This window comes from Lepisma saccharinum, chromosome 10 (genome assembly GCF_977018435.1).
Source record: "Lepisma saccharinum chromosome 10, izLepSacc3.1, whole genome shotgun sequence".
NCBI lineage: Eukaryota > Metazoa > Arthropoda > Insecta > Zygentoma > Lepismatidae > Lepisma > Lepisma saccharinum.
In genome coordinates, this window is record NC_139238.1 from 73,003,443 (window position 1) to 73,020,214 (window position 16,772).

At 38.0% G+C, this 16,772-nt stretch overlaps 1 protein-coding gene across 1 annotated transcript in view; it reads right to left on the bottom strand.

Moving 5' to 3' along the window:
- Positions 1–10,109: 10,109 nt before the first annotated feature.
- LOC145994149 (uncharacterized) overlaps positions 10,110–16,772 on the bottom strand; it is a 209,859-nt gene continuing 203,196 nt past the window's right edge. Inside the window, exon 18 of the mRNA XM_083130240.1 lies at positions 10,110–10,382. Within this exon, the coding sequence (XP_082986366.1) occupies positions 10,204–10,382 (179 nt within the window). The 3' untranslated portion in view covers positions 10,110–10,203. The remainder of the gene's footprint in view (positions 10,383–16,772) is intronic.

Below are 16,772 nucleotides of genomic sequence, written 5' to 3' on the forward strand. Positions count from 1 at the left end.
ATGTAGTATGTACTGTCTACATTTTCAATCGTTACTAAACAAATTTCACAAAGTAGTTTTATCAAACTTCAGAGGGAAGCTGACACCAATGTCAGGGTGGCGGGAGCCTGTTTACGGCCAGGATGTATTCCGAGACTATTTTTCGCCGTTCCTCACTGACAGAGGTTTCGCTTTGAACAATGGACACCGTCGCTTCAGGGGGTAAACACCAAACATATGGGCGAGGTTGACCTGCAGTAGCGGGTAAGTGCCATAAATCCAGGCCTAAAGTAGGAATGAAGGTTGATGTAAGGGAGGGGCAATAAAAATTCTGTAATTTGCTTTGCTTGTTGACAGGAAGTTTTGCAGGAAAAGCTGAAAAGGAAAACGGCAGACTTTGAATGAAAGAGCGACAGTGAACACGAGTGCTTTGTATTATTCGCCGACACACAAGCTTCCATTTCGAAGGTGAGGCTATCAGCAGCGAAGTTATTAGAGGGTTGGAAGCAGTGAGGACGCCAGAGGAAGCAGGGGGACGCCCCATGTGAGACACTTCGCCCCCCGCCCCCCCGGGCCCTCCAACTGAAGTTAATTAAATATCGAATAATATGAGAGTTCATTTATGAGAGTATGACAATTTTCACCTTTTCAAAGTGGTGTATTCTGCATGATATCACTTTCCTGCTTACAATACCAACTTGATTAACAAATATTAATTTGTTTAGTATATATATAGCTAAGTGTATGTGACTTTCGTTCAAGATTCGAGCGCCGACCTGGGCATAGGTGATTCCTCATTCATTTATGTCCTGTAATAGCCGAGATTAACCTAAGTTTTAACCAGTCTTAAGAACTGGGAAAAAGTGTTGAATGTGGATGGTTTTAAAACAACACGAATATTTTCAGGACCACAAGACATCATCTGTAGTACGGGCAAATTATTCTAATCGTGGTCGTTAGTGACATCGCTTATTATTAAAATACATTCAAAGTTGATTCAAGATTTGGTTGGTTGGTTGATTTGATGTTTTAAGTCCACTTTATGCACAGAAAAGCCAATCGGGATTGGATTTATAGTTTAAAGTGCCTCCACTGGGTATCGAACCCAGGACCAAAGGTGATCGAAGGAAACCCGACACTACATGTCAGTTGTTGTGGATTCATCGCGGTTTCTTACTATTCAGGGACTTGCATTTCGAGATGATGAGTCTGAGGAAACCGTAACAAAGGGAATTTATTCGATACTCTTGAAGTTAATGAGGGGATATTATTTGGAAATGTATTGAACGTGAACCTTAAAATGCGAATTACATTTAAAATTCGATTCAAAACATATCGCGGGCAGGTAAAAGAATGCTTATTAGGATTTGCCACTCTTCAATCATTAGATGCAGGTTCGCTCTTTCTCGTACATATCAAAATCGAAGAACTTCTTCCCACGAACACCATAGGTGCCTGTAATTGTGTAGCACAGACATACGTTGGAGTGGTAGAGTAAGAGTAAGTAATGCCAGGGTCAGAATATTTCTTGAATTATGAGATAACTGTAACCTTTGTCTGATTTTTTTATCCTGTGATAACATTTCCATCAAAGCTGAAACACAAATTTTGCCCAAAACTCTTCATCATTACTAAGATGGTTGTCCTTAAAATCATTGAAAAGGTTTTGCTCGAAACAGGATGCTGGATGCAAACTGCCTCATTTGCCTGTTCTTGCCATTGAGAAGAAATGTCAAGTCCTGGACGTACCAAAGGTGGGCAATGTGTTCTCCAAAGCACATAGAGCAGAATTCTCCTGCAGGAGAATTGCACTTCACTAAGTGCCTCACATTGTTTCTAATACTTAAGAAGACTAATTTCTTCCAACGTAACGTTTATTTTCCAAGAAAATTAAACTCTTCGAAGCATTTTTTCGTCATTTATATTATTATCTTATAACTTAAATATTTATATCAGTAGTTTCATCTCAAGAAAGACGATGAATTATAAAATTATGAATGTCTTCCAATACTGAAATAGGCCACTAGAGACTTATCAATAAAAAATAATTAATGTCTTTATTAAAACGAATCATGTGGAGATAAACTCGTAATCCAGAAGTAAATTTAGGCAGTAAACGTCCACTCTAAATAAAAGACAAACACAAAACACCATACATGAATATAATAATAATAATAATAATTATTATTATTATTAATATTATTATTATTATAATTATTATTATAAGTATTATTATATATGTATATATATGTGTAGTGTTTTCGGGCGTTTTAATGTGACTGCCTCCTTACAATATTTTGTTGCCAGTCTTCCGCTCCCCCCCAGTCACATTTCCCTGGCGCCGTCACTGGTTGGAAGTAAATTGATTAGGACGAGGAAAGTAACATTAACTGTTGACAGTGTTGCACCAAAGGACGTGATGTATGCTACTGTTTGTATAAATTATAGGAAATTTAAGCAAAGAATTATAATTGTTGAGAGTTGTTTCCTTCATTTGATCGTAGGAAGAGGTTTTCTGAGACAGAGTGGGATTATTTTACACATACATGAGAAAGGGTGGTTGTTTAAAGATAGAGACGTATTTTGCACATTTTTTAAAATTTCAGATAAAACGAGAATTTAGCCTTACTCTTATGAAAAGAAATAACGCAGTACAGGGAAAGAATAACTCTTCACATTTCTCGCACCTGGTGGGATGCAACCCACATGCACAAGAGTATTGCAGGAAGTCTATGAACGAGGATGAAGAGGGATATGTGAAATTTGACTTAGCTGCGGGTGAATTAGTGGGTTCTAATATTCTTAAGGTTGATATTGGGTTTTAAGTCCACTTGATTCACAAATAGGCTAAATCGCGAACCGACCTACAGTTTAAAGTGCGATCCGATCCACTTTGTGCCCCCATTGGGTATCGAACGCGGGGACCCTTGATTACAAGACCTCGACGTTATTACTACGTAATCGGGGAGGCACCCAATTTACACAAATATGTTGATTCCAATAACACGTTATATGTATAATCTGATAATGATGCACTTTTGGTGCATCTAAACATATTTTTTTCAACTATAGCATGTCTAAAAGAATCATTGAAGTTGGGATTTTTATAACTTCAGGAGGCACGGCTCTGTAAACGTGCGATATAAAATATATGCAGGTTTGCCTTCCGTACGTGGTGGTTTTGTCACGTTTCTTCGCTTCGTACAACATACACTTTTGAAGGAACGGCTTCTTGCATCCTCCTGGGGCCTTGCTCTAGCTAAACAAAAATATATTTCTTTAGCATAATCGAGGGTTACTTTTTTATGCCGAACAAGGATTTTATTGCGATCATACGGCTTTGATTGACAGTATCAATGAAGATTTATGTACACTACTACTTATAATAATGAGAAAAAAATATTAATCAGGAATTTTATTCTTCGTCAAGTGGACTTAACATCCTTTTTGGTTATTTAGGAAATATTCAATTCATCACCTTTTTTGACATTAAACTTCTTGACAGGACAGTTGTTTTTATGCAAATTTACACGATCTTAACTAAACGTAAGCTAGATATTAGGTAATACTCGTGCTGTTATATTACTATTCTTCTACAATCTTTGTAACATTTCATGTAATAACAATAATAGAATTGATTAATTTACATATTCAAGTGAATAGACCTATGAATTATATTAATGTATTAATTTAAACATTTGCTTAATTGTTGTCGTTAATGTTATTATTATCATTTTTTCTGAAACACTTGGCTCAGACACCCTCCCCCGACATATATTTCTAGATGCGTGCCTGCCGAAGGATAAATTAGATCAAGCGGTGGTGGTATCTGACTTAGAGGCTAAAGAGAAAACAAAGAAGTATGTGCGTCATAAGCTGAGCATAAGAAACAGCACAATATCACAAAGAAACACTTTTTGAAACTTATGTCATAGAAGATGTTTAACAATATTAAAAGCAACAAATGCTTTCTATTTGTAATATACTAAGTATTGAAATTTTGAATAGTCTTTTGTGTTCGTACTACACATTTAAAAACTTTTTTGTTGCTCCCGAGCGCCAAGCTTAGAATTTAAAGAAGAAATATACATTTTCATAGTTCGACATTCAGAAAGAAAGAAGGTCTAGTGGAAAACATTTCAAAACTTCCAAAAGGTATAGCAGTAATGAAAAGATCACTCTTGTATGGAAGCCAGAAAAACCACAAGGTAGATTTCATAAGATACCTAGCAATCAGTAACCAACAAACTGTATTTTTAATATTAATGTCCTCATGATTAACGAACCTTATTTATTCTCACCACGCAATGGGTAAAATATTTGGAGCTTTATCCCACTTTCCGGAAAAATATTTCGGTTTTCTGCTACTTTTGACTTTTGTTGGCATGATATCCCGGATCACTTTTACGAGACGAGACGAGACAAAACGAGACGGGACGAGACGAGACGGGACAGACCCCTTCGAGACGGGACACGAGACGGGACAAACGAATATTTTCGAGACGAGACACGAGACGAGACAGCATTTTCACGAGACGGGACGGGACAGACCAAAGTCTCGTCTCGTCTCGTCTCGTGGGCAACACTATAGAAAACACACAGAAAGAGGAAGATAGAGAGAGAGAGAGAGAGAGGATGGGCAAATTCATTCGTACTTGATAATTTTACAAGCATTTGCTACAGGTAAAACAGTGTCCAGCTTTAATTTCCCCCAAAATATTCCGTACGTTATTGCAACCACATGAGTAGAATTGAAGGAGAAAATACGCATTAGAAATTACAATGGCAAAGCAATATGTAAATGGAAAATTAAGCTTTCAAATTTCTTTTTCTGAAGAATTTGTTATTGTTACGTATGCTGCTTGTTCGAACAAATGAAGTGCAGGAATTTTATGGAAAATTGAGAAGCTTTTACAAATCTTTAACAGTACAAAACAACATTAAGTCCTTTAATATTATTTACATAGCAAGAAAATATGTACGGTATCACACAAGTTTTTTTCAATTTCTTCATAAATTTGTACCTACTGAACCCCGTGGCGGAGTGATTAGCACAGCGCGCTGTGGCGCCAAAGGTCACGGATTCGAATTCCTACCTGGGCATGGGTGTTCTTTGTGAGTTATCCTTCATAAACTTCATCCAATTATCACTCATCCATGTCGTCACGATTACCAAAAAGTAACAGATAAGCGACGCTAAATAACAATAATAAAAAATCGTATCTAAACAGAAATCAAGCACTGGAAACCTATTTTCGTGTAGTGTTATTCTCTTTACAGCTGCACAGGTTGTTTGTCGACAGTAAAAGTAAGCAAAGTAAAGGCGAAAAAAAATATTATAGTCTTCACTTCACAGCCAAGAAACAGCCATAATTCGGATGGTCAAGTTGGTAGTTTCCATACAGAACGTGGGTTCGATCCTCTTGGTACAGTGATACTTTCTCTGAACCTATGGTGGTGATCCGGTCACTGCACCAAGATATGAAATAGTGGAGTCCATCTCCTGAGTATTTCTATGTGTATAATGTGAAGAACCAGTTTTTCATTTGGGGTAGTGGAACTTGTTGCGTATCTTCGTGTACCTGATTTTCTCCAAGGAGAACATAGAGTCTACAATATATTTTAATAGTCGTTACGTGATCTGACTGGTACGCGGGAGACCCGGGTTCGATTCCCGGGGTGAGTGATCTAAGTTCAGAATATTTCCGGTCTTGTACCCGGATAAAGCGGTTCTGGAGCTCATCCAGCCTTAAATAAATGGGTAGCCTACTTGGGGGCAGCCAAGGGGGGTAAAGGCGGCTGTAGCGTGGTACTGATTACATCACCTTACAAAATGGCCGAGATCGAGAATGTGTGGGCAGGGGTGCCCATCCCCCCAGTGTCAATGGCGCAATCCCCCACCAAAATCATGTCATGATTCCCCCCAATTTATATTATTCGCGCACTCAAACCTAGTAGCTAACTCCCACAAAGTAAAGCTCATGGAGATAATATAATACTGTTCCTCTTTCAAAGAACTCACCCCGCCGTTTTCTTGGGGTAACCTAACAATAATTACGTGGATTTTATCTTCAGTGCAAATTTAACTTGTTAAAGTAAAATTTTTCTGTGACAAGAATTAGAACTGCGGATTCGATATATTTTTGTTCCAAATGATGCACCTGCTTTAAAATAAGCAGTATTGCATTAAGTGATGCATTAAGCATTGAGTGATGTTATTAATGAATATCGAGAATATCTTATGTCTTGTAATGCACCTATAGTATAAAACTTCACATTCACCTCAGTAAAGCGCCAAACAAACACGCGTCCTTGCAACACATCATTGCGAGCGATGCGAGCAAGTAAATTTTTACATCCATTTCTTTGCAGGCTTTCAAGAATATTAATTTAATGGAATGTAAATACTTTCTTATGATCCCGAGATAATTAGTCTTTTCTAGCTTCTCTTTTTTTGGTTTTTGGCTTGTGTGTGTGAAATAAAATATTGTGATTATAATTTAAGGAGAAATATAATTATCGAGGAAAGGCGAAGAATATTCTAGAACCCTGAAGGACAGTGACGTGCACTGAGGAGTAGCTAGTCTAGCAGAGATAGATCAATCAATCTCAAATCTCTAATTATTTTCAAATCACAATATTTATTGTTTTGTTGAAGCCACAGTTCATATGCAACACTTTTTTTCACGCGTTTCTCGTCCCTCGGTGCGTTCAGTGGCCTAGCTCGCTCTTTCTCCGCCTCACAGTTCCAGGTAGAAACGGGTTTTCGAAGGGAAAGGGAAGATTTCTGCCTCTACCTCCCTTGCCCCCTCGCCCCCGCTCCAATGGTTGAAAGCCCGTGCTTTCAGGTCCTTCAGTCTATCTCCTATAGGACAGATAGGGGATTGGTTTCCTTTCGCTTCCTTTGTAAATCCTCTAAAGAACTAAGGGGAAATTTTTCTGCAGTACTTATGATCTCTGTATTTACACTACTTTTTACACGTTGTACAATATGTATGTATAATATGGGATGAACTTTTATTATTTATGCAATTGGAACGTCTTATGTGCAGACAAAAATTTTATGCTTTTTTTAAAAATTGAAATGTATAATGATTAAATAACAAATATTTGCTCACGCTCTCTCTTGCTCTCGTTTTAGTAGTGTTTTATTTAAATATACTAATCTCTTGGCCTCCAATAAAAAAATGGATAAGCTAAACAATAATAAATACGGATGTATTTATTTGGGCAAGTGAACGCGCGTTGTAATTCTTGTTGTTGGTTTGGTTTATTTTACTTCACTTTTCTGCCACATTTGGTTATCGCGAAAATGAGGATGATTGATGATATGATGAAATTGATTAACGGACCTCAAAAAGAATAATTCAGGCCGGGATTCGTGACGAGCGTGCATTCTTGTTCTTAATGTGTTGCACTCTGCCTGCAGTGAATAATGAAAAAAAATAGAAATGAAAAATGTATCCCAGAACTCAAAAAGCCAAATGAATATCATTGAAGAAAGTAGAAAAAAGGTTTGTTTAAAGGTGTGTTTTGTTACCCATTGCTTTTTCTAGCTGTATAGATTTAATCGGAATAAGTAGCTAAGAGCTTGGAAAGTCGTGAGGGACAATCATAAACAGAGAATTCAAGGCTCCTGATTTCACAGTGCCCTGCAGATGCACTGCGAGGAAATTATTTGTATTTTCTTCTCTCTTCCATCGCTTTACCTAATTTCTGCCATGACGATGAACGTTGATTAAATTAAACGGGTGAAGAGTGGTTGCAAAGAAACACTCATGCAAAGGCCTGGGCTCGAGTCCGGATCCTTCAGTAACGAGATCGTGAGATAGGGAAATTAGGGAAATCAAGCAATGCAAAATTTTTGAAAAAACGTTAATCATATATAAAGATGATGTTTCAAAAATTCCATTGAAAATTACTATACTCAGGAAAAATGCAGTTTGCTTTGCCGATACCCACGTATCCGAATGGTTAGCGCCTTCCTCAGATGTTTGTTGTCGACCGACCTGCGTGGGGGAGTGCAAGTGGTCCCGGATCTGTACCCAATGGAGGTATATAGTGGTTCGGATCCCACATTAAACTATAGGTCTAGTTCCGATTAGCCTTTCTGTGTATAAAATGGACTTAAAACGTCAAATCAACCATCAAATCAACCAACCGTGGGGGAGTGGTTACCACTGCGCGCTACAGCACCAGGAGTTCCGGGTTCGAACCCCTACCTGGACATGGGTTTTCTTTGTGTTTGAGCCTTCATTAATTTTGTCGTATCATCTTCGCGATTAACCAAATGTATCAAAAAAGCGAATCAAATCAAATCATTCATTGATTGATTGTTTGATTTGGTTTATTTTACTTCGCTTTCCGCCATATTTGGCTAATCGCGAAGACGATACAATAAAATTGATGAAGGGGCACACACACAAAGATCACCCATTGCCAAGCCGAGATTCAAACCCGGCATCTCTGGCTCAGTAGTCAAATCAAATGGTTTTTGATTTTCGAAAGTGGGTGGAAGTTATGTGTACAATTTTTTGTAGCCATTCCTAACTTTGCAATTTTTCCTGTATTTGACGTTCTTCTTTTAGGAATACTGGGCTCTAAAAGGATGGGGGGGGGGGTAGGTTATGACCCGTTGGGCACGCCACTCATTGCTACCCCAAGTGTCGACGTCACCGCACGTCACTGCTGAAGGATAACAATGTTATTAATAATATTGTATGTAAACTTTTCTTGCTCTTTCGGTGTTGTCGCAACGAAGTTGAGCATTATTTAAAGATTTGTCAGCATTTGGAAGTTGCACAACAAAGCACTGTTGAAGGTAGCGCCATGAGTCGGGCGATTCGTTGCATTACTACAAAAAGAGTGCGGAACATTCCAGAATATAATATGGATGTAAATACGCGGATTTAATTTTACAGTTTGTTTGTACAACAGAATATAATTCAATAAGACTTCACGAGTAAGTGTGACAGTCGATTAGTGATCAGTCAGTGTCCATTGACAGTTTTATAAGATGTAGAGATTCGGGGATGAAGAGGACTAGTGACACATTTTCCTGGAAAGTGCTGAAGTCTACCACTATTAGTACAAGTTCGGGTCGAAAGCTGAAGACATTGCCGACAGTGTAGTGCTAGTTTCGGATCATGAGCCGAAGAGATCGAAAGTCTCTAAAATAAATATTTCAGCAGTAATGGGCATTGGAGCATCATTTTTTTTTAAAAAAAAGGAAATAAGCTGCACAGATCGACTGAAAATCTACGTTTTGAGTGACGATTTATTAGTGACCGGACCAAGTTTCGTGTATGCAGTCCGAGAGTTTCGTGGGTTAAAAAAGGACTTTTAAGTCAACTGTTTTGGAAAAACACTCAAACACTAACTACCACAAAGGGGCAGCCATGAAGACCGAAAATTTTATGAATGTCGAGAAGAGAAAGCAAGAAGATCTCTCTGGCGCACAATTCCTGTTGCTTCAATTTGCTTGCACTACGTGAACCAAATGTTTGATGACGTAACTCCCTGTCAGTGTTTCCAAACATCAAGGCGTCAGATAGGTCATTAAACATCCCTAAGAGTTTTAAAATGCTTCTTTCGTATATGTTACAAAATCTCTTCTTGCAATATATCCGTGTGTATCTAAATCCAACTCTTATAAATAGGGCTGGGCCGATGCCGATGTATCTGTATCGGTTGGAATTCATCTTCCGATACCAACTGATACTTCCCGCCATTTTCATCTAATTATTCTGAAAATTATGCAAAATTCGAAGTTCCTTTTCTATTTTACACCACTTTTATGTGAAAAATGAATTTTTGTATAACATAACATGTAATATTATAGTGCAATTCTTTAATATTTTAAAGTAAAATCTTGGTTAATTGTTTTATATCTTTCACACAAATGTTAATCAATATTTTGAGGAACAGTCAATTATTACAACTTTCAAGTACCGATATCGGTATTGGTGGGAATCGTTTAACGTATCGGTTCTAAGTGGTATTGACTCAGTCCTACTTATAAAGAACCATTAGATATATATATATATTTTTTTTAAAAAAAAAGGGAAATAATGACTTCTTTCATGTTTATCAAAATTTATTGACTCATGGCACAGAAAGATAGAAGGAGACTAAACATTACTAAAATTACATTCACCAATAGTAACAGGCTAAAATATACAGGGAAAAGGTTATTATAAGTTAGGAAATAATGGGGGAAAAGTCTTAAAAGTAAATGTCATTGGTCGGCTTTGTAGGTTCATCTTCAGAAGATTCCATCTTTCTTCGCTGTCGCCTGAAGTAATAGAGCAGTGCGAACAATCGGAAAGTGAAGAAGTACACAATCTCTATGACGCTGAGGGCGCTGAATCCTAGACATAGACCTAGAAATCCCCCACAGTTGGCTGCAACAGAGAAATTTCAAAATTATGAGTGAGTGGTTTCCAATTATTAAAAAAAACAACTTTTTAATAGTATATTTAGATTTTTGTTGATAAGTAGCAGGAATTACCCTCGACCCGTCCCTCTCGCCGATAAAAAGTCATCTTAACGTGGGTTCGAATCGGACACAGTCGTCTCACACATCGTCATTTGCTGCAAGGGCTAGACCCTCCCCTGTGTCGTACCTGTAAAATTATTTTAAATGTTCTTCTCGAATGTGCCGATTTTAATTCCCTCAGACGGGGAACCAGTTTTCAAATTCAAGTACTTGGGAGTATTACTAACAAATGAAAATTATATTAAAGAGGAAATAAAAAGCAGGCTTAATTCAGGAAATACGTGTTACTTTTCTCTTCATACATTTTTATCTTCTCGTATAATATCTAAGAAACTAAAAGTTAAAATGTAAAAACAGTAATTTTGCCTGTAGTATTATATGGATGCGAAACTTGGTCCCTTACTTTGAAAGAGGTACTTAAATTGAGTGTTTGAAAATAAGATCCTTAGGAAAATATTTGGACCTAAAAGGGATGAGGAGACAGGTGAGTGGAGAAGGTTACATAATTTTGAACTACGCAATTTGTAGTCATTTCGAGATATTACGTATTATAATGATTTCATCAAGAAGACTTAGATTAGCAAGTCATGTGGCACGAATGGGAGAGGAAAGAAGAGTTTACAGGATTCTTGTTGGGAAACCTGGTGGTAAGAGAACAATAGGAAGGGCAAGACAAAGATGGAGAGATACCATTGAAATGGACGTAAAGGAAATCGGTGACGTAAAGTGCCCCCCGTCTTATGCACCACGCCACGAAGGAGTATAGGGGGTGTGGGGTTAGGGCTCCACACTTTCCTGATCACGGCTGACCACCTTTACCTCCAGCGTTTCCTCCAGGTACCTACTTTAAACGACGCTGGGTGGGTGAAGGAGCCGCTTGAACAGGTTGAAAAAAATCTCGGGATCGAACTCGGGTCTCTCGGATGATAGGGGTGAGAAAGAGTGAATAGATCTTGCAGAAGATAGGACCAAATGAAGGCTTGTATTGCTGCATCCATAAACATTCGGGTATAAGAAGGCTGGAGAGTTAGTTCGTTAGTTCAGACTGGGTTCTAACCTTCCCAAAAATGCCGGCCTCCGTGGCGTAGTGGCTAGCACATCATCCCGGGTTCGAATTCCGGCCTGGGAATGGATGTTTGTGAGTGTCCATTCATCTATTTTATGATATCATCACTCATCCCCATCTTCGCAAATTAGCCAAAAGTGGCCCAAAAAGCGAAGTAAAATAAAGCAAATCAATCAATCAATAACCTTCCCAATGATTTGTCATCTCTGTTGGGAGACGAAGGGATTGTTTTAGGCCATGTTATTTTAGCTTTCTGAGAAGAGCAGACCTTTCCCACTGTCTCTGAGGTAGTTTTTAAACTATCCCACCTTTTTTGAAGCGTTGTGTTTGTCCTGTGCAGGTCCCTTTACAACCTTCCACAGTCAACCTTTTACAAGGGGCTCCTTACGGCTCATTTTAATTTTACACATTTTACATAAGGGGATTTTTCTCAATATATCAGAGCCTTCCGAACATGCCACAATATACTGAAGTGTGCAAAATGGCCATGCATGCCGACGCTCCAAAAAAAATCAATCAATCCGATTACCGATAGGATCCCACTTTAAATTGCCTTTGGCCTCTCTTGCCATAAAAACAAGCTTCGCATTTTCTTTTTACTTTTAGACTTCCTGTAAACCTGTATTCTTAATTATTTACAATACAGTTGCTGATCAAGGCAGTTTATTAACACTTAAAAGCACTTTCCAAGTTACGTTTCTACCCTACATCAGGGTCTTCCTCAGACGGAGAACTAAACTCAAAATCAATCAAATAAAAAACTCAAAATCAAAATCAAAGATTTTGCGTTCAGTTCTCCGTCTGAGGAAGACCCTGATGTAGGTTGGTTGGTTGGTTGATTTGCTGTTTTAAGTCCACTTCATGCACATTAAGGCTAATCGGGACAGGACATACAGTGTAAAGTGAGATCCGAACCACTATGTGTATCGAACCCGGGACCCTTTGATTACAAGGCACCCTGATGTAGGGTAGAAACGTAACGTGTAAAGTTGTTTTAATTTTTAATAAACTGTCTTGATCAGCAACTGTAGTGTATTTAATATGGAAACAAGGCTTAATAGTGTTACCATTCTAATTCTATTTAATCACTATGGTTTTCGTACGTTCTATCTTCATAATTTTTAAAATAGATTGATTGCTATATTGCTTTATTTTACTTCGCTTTTTGTGCCACTTTTGGCTAATTTGCGAAGATGGGGATGAGTGATGATATGATGAAATTGTTAAATAGACACTCACAAACATCCATGCCCCTTCCGGGATTCGAACCCGGGGCTCCTAGCATCGTAGCGCGATGTGCTAACCACTCCGCCACGGGGACCGACTTTATTTTTTAAATTAGAATCATCAGTTGAAACACAACAGGACACTGAGATTTGATTTGTATGTTCTGAACTAATAACACAGGGCCGCATGGGTTCTGTTGTTTTTATAATTTTGGGTGTTATACACGTATTTGAACTTGCTGATGCTAAAACTGGCATTAGTTTTCTCACATCATGCAATAATTTTTTACAATTCACGATTTATATATGTAGGTTGTGGTATGCACATTTCAGTGCAATTGAAGTGATTGTCGCTAGATGTCACTGGTACGTTTGAAAATTATTCAACAAGTAATAAAGACGAATAAGCTTTAAACACAGAAAAGTTTTGTTTTATTTAAATTAATTACGTAATATGTTTTTTGCCTAAATGCTGAAAATAATACTATGTAAAACATTGATATATAATTTGAAATTAATTTTATATGTAACTGTCAAAAGTCCTAATTTGCTTCCATGATACGTTGATCTCCTACATTAACATTTGTTTGTTCAGTGTGCTACATTACTGTGGTGTGCCCATCGCATCTTGTGGTTGTCTGAATAGCACAGATGTGTTTTGCTACATCTGCAGTGAATTTGTTCCACGGGCACAGAGACAGGAAATTACAGATTTTGTAAGAAGAGCATATTACGCATACTTTAAAATAAAACTAGGAGATGAAGATAAATCGTGGGCCCCACACAAGGTATGTAGATAATGTGTGGAATCTTTACGAAACTGGAGCACGGGAAAGCGGCCATCTATACCATTTGCAATACCCATGGTGTGGAGGGAGCCTCAGGATCACAGCAATAATTGTTACTTCTGTTCCTGTGAAATTGTAGGTCGAAATATTAGAAACAAGAAGAGGATAGTGTATCCCAATATTCCCTTTGGAATAATACCTGTGTTGCACGGTCCAGACTTGCCTGTACCGACACCTCCATCAATTCTTGAGTGTGTAAGTGATCCTGGTTCACTAAGTGATTCAGTGGAAGGAAGTAAAATGGAAGATGGATGACATTTATGACCCCCCCCTCACGGATCTCGTGACCCTATACCGTTCACTCAAAGCGAACTCAATGATTTAGTTAGAGACCTAAATTTATCTAAAGAATCAGCTGAGCTTCTTGGTTCCAGACTTAATGAAAAGAACTTGCTGGCTTGTGGAACAACATTTTCCTGGTATCGTAACGAACCTTAAAGTTCGTGGGATCTTATGAATATCTAAACTGTTAACCAATTAATCAATGGGTGATGTAAATTACTCATCATTCATCCTCTGATGAGACCACTCGTCATTAGCATGACGAGTTAACGCTTGGCAATGCGAAAGGTACAAAATCACACTAAGGAACTAGACTACAGAAAAGACAACGGTCACTCGTTGGGTTTTGTGAACCGTTGAACCTGAATCATGGCTGGGTGTTAGGATAATTACCTGTATATCTGAAGTATTAAGCTGAATCAAATAAGCGAAGTCCTCTGTAAGCTTCTCCAATTCGTCGACCAAAGCGTCGTTCCACTTCTGACCTACTGCCTTGCTGACCACCTCTTCTCCCTCAACTCAATCCCAAAAGTCAGCCCCTTCTCAGCTTGTCTCACCTCTATATTACTAGGCCATCGAGCTCTTCCTCTATGCCGAATCGTGTTATTAATTGCTACCATGCAAACCGCTGACTCTATAACCAGAAGTATTACCTGTTTCCTGAATGCTCAGGAGGTTTGCATGGCACAACACAATGCATTGTAAACATGGCTCAGAGGTTAAGACAACTGAGAAAAACAAGTGAATGCCCTGGACAACATGAAGCGTTCAGAGAGACTTAAATAAAATAAACATATAATCTTAGGGATTGATACGGTATAGACACCGAGAAAAAGTGTTTGTGCCGTATTTCTCGAAACAAGATTCTCTCGTGTTTTTTTGTGATGTGTCCGGTTTGCTGAAGTTAAATTTTCCTCGTCTTTCAACTGATTGGAGGCTATTCATTGACTCGAATAAAGCAAGTTTAAAATTTGTTCTGTTACATAATGGAAATAAGTTTCCCTCAGTTCCTATTGTTCATTCTGTGTCACTAAAAGAAACCTACAGCAATATGCAACTTGTTCCTAATAAAATTAAATATGAGGACCATGGTTGGTTGGTGTGTGGTGATCTTAAAGTTTTGAGGATTTTACTTGGACTACAATGTGGATATACGAAAATGCCATGTTACATCTGTGAGTGGGATAGTAGGGCACGAAATTACCACTGGGAAAGGAAAGAATGACCAATATGGAAAATGTTGAACCCAGGTTCAAAGAACATCGTACAACAACATTTAGTCAGTCCTGAGAAAGTTGTACTTCCCCCTCTTCATATCAAAAATTTGAGAAGGCACTTAACAAGGAAGGACAATGTTTCCAGTTCATATGCAACAAATTTCCATCCCTGTCTTACGGCAAAGTGAAAGAAGGTGTTTTTGTTGGACCAGACATTAGGAAATTAATGAATGATAAGGACTTCGAGGAAACAATGACTGTAGTTGTAAGAGATGCTTGGATAGCATTGTGTTAGTGTTGAACTTCTTGGGGAACCACAAAAGTCCTGATTACAGAGAAGTTGTTGAGAATATGTTACTTAAATTTCAAGAGCTGGGTTGTAACATGAATCTCAAATTACATTTTTTGCATTCACACCTTGATAACTTTCCACAAAATCTTGGTGAATTAAGTGAGGAACAAGGCGAACGGTTCCATCAGGACATGAGGAATGTGGAGAAAAGGTATCAAGGACATTGGAGTAACATGATGGCTGACTACTGTTGGGCATTGTACAGTGCCTCTCAAAAGTTTTAGGACAACGACATTTTAAACTAGGCAACCCAATTTACACAAGGTGTTGGTGGGTTGCGTGTAGAGTAAGGCTCAATTTCAGGGTTGCCACATGCACAATAAATATTTATAATAAGAAATAAAAACAAGTATTATTGTATAAAAAGTATTAAAAATATCAATATTATATCGCAAGTGACAAAATTCTTTCTGAAAGAAAAATAATAGGTTTTCTAGCATTTCATCGCTGATGAGTCTACAGAAAGGAGAAGAGATGAGAGAAAACGAGAGGTGACAAATGACAGGAGAAAGAGAAAGCGAGAGGAGAAGAGGAAAAGTAGAGGAGAGAAGAAAGAGAGGATAGACGAGGAGAGGAGAACTCTAACCAATACACTACGCCCTATGCTTCCCTTGGAGAAACAGTTCTTATTTATTCTGTCGCGTCAATATTGTAAACGTTATCCTGCAAAAAGAAGTTCAATACTCTGATATAGCTCTGTACTTCTAGAATTACTCTATACACATGCATTTGAAAATTACCTCTGAATTTATTTCTTCGTTGTTAGTATATCTAATCTTGTGAATATATTTTATTTGTAATTTTATAACGGTTACATGAACATCTAGGAAATAGTTCCTTACAATAACCTCAGGTTGACCAAGTTGCCAATACAAACAGTAGAGTATTTTTGTGACTCCCACCGCAACTTTGATTTCTTGACTAAACGACCACAAAAAGTTGAAAAACTCACTTTCTCTCCCTGCTCCGCGCCTCATTTAGTACGCTGACGACGTTTCACGGGCGCAAAAAGGCAGTGATGAGTGAAAGATGAGCTCTCATCTCCTCATCCTCCTCATCTTTCTCATTCTCTTTTTATTCTCTCATCTTCCTCTCATCCTCCTCTCATCCTCCCATCTTTCTCTTATCCTCTCATCTTTTTAATTTCTTATTTTCTTATTTTTTGAAAGATGAGTGCATCTTATCGTAATTTTCCAAGTCTGGGACCAAATGTTTATATATCGTGACCTACGTAAACCTCTTTTCTTATTCTCTCATTCTCTCATTCTCTCATTCTTGAAGGATGAGTGCACTTTATCGTAATT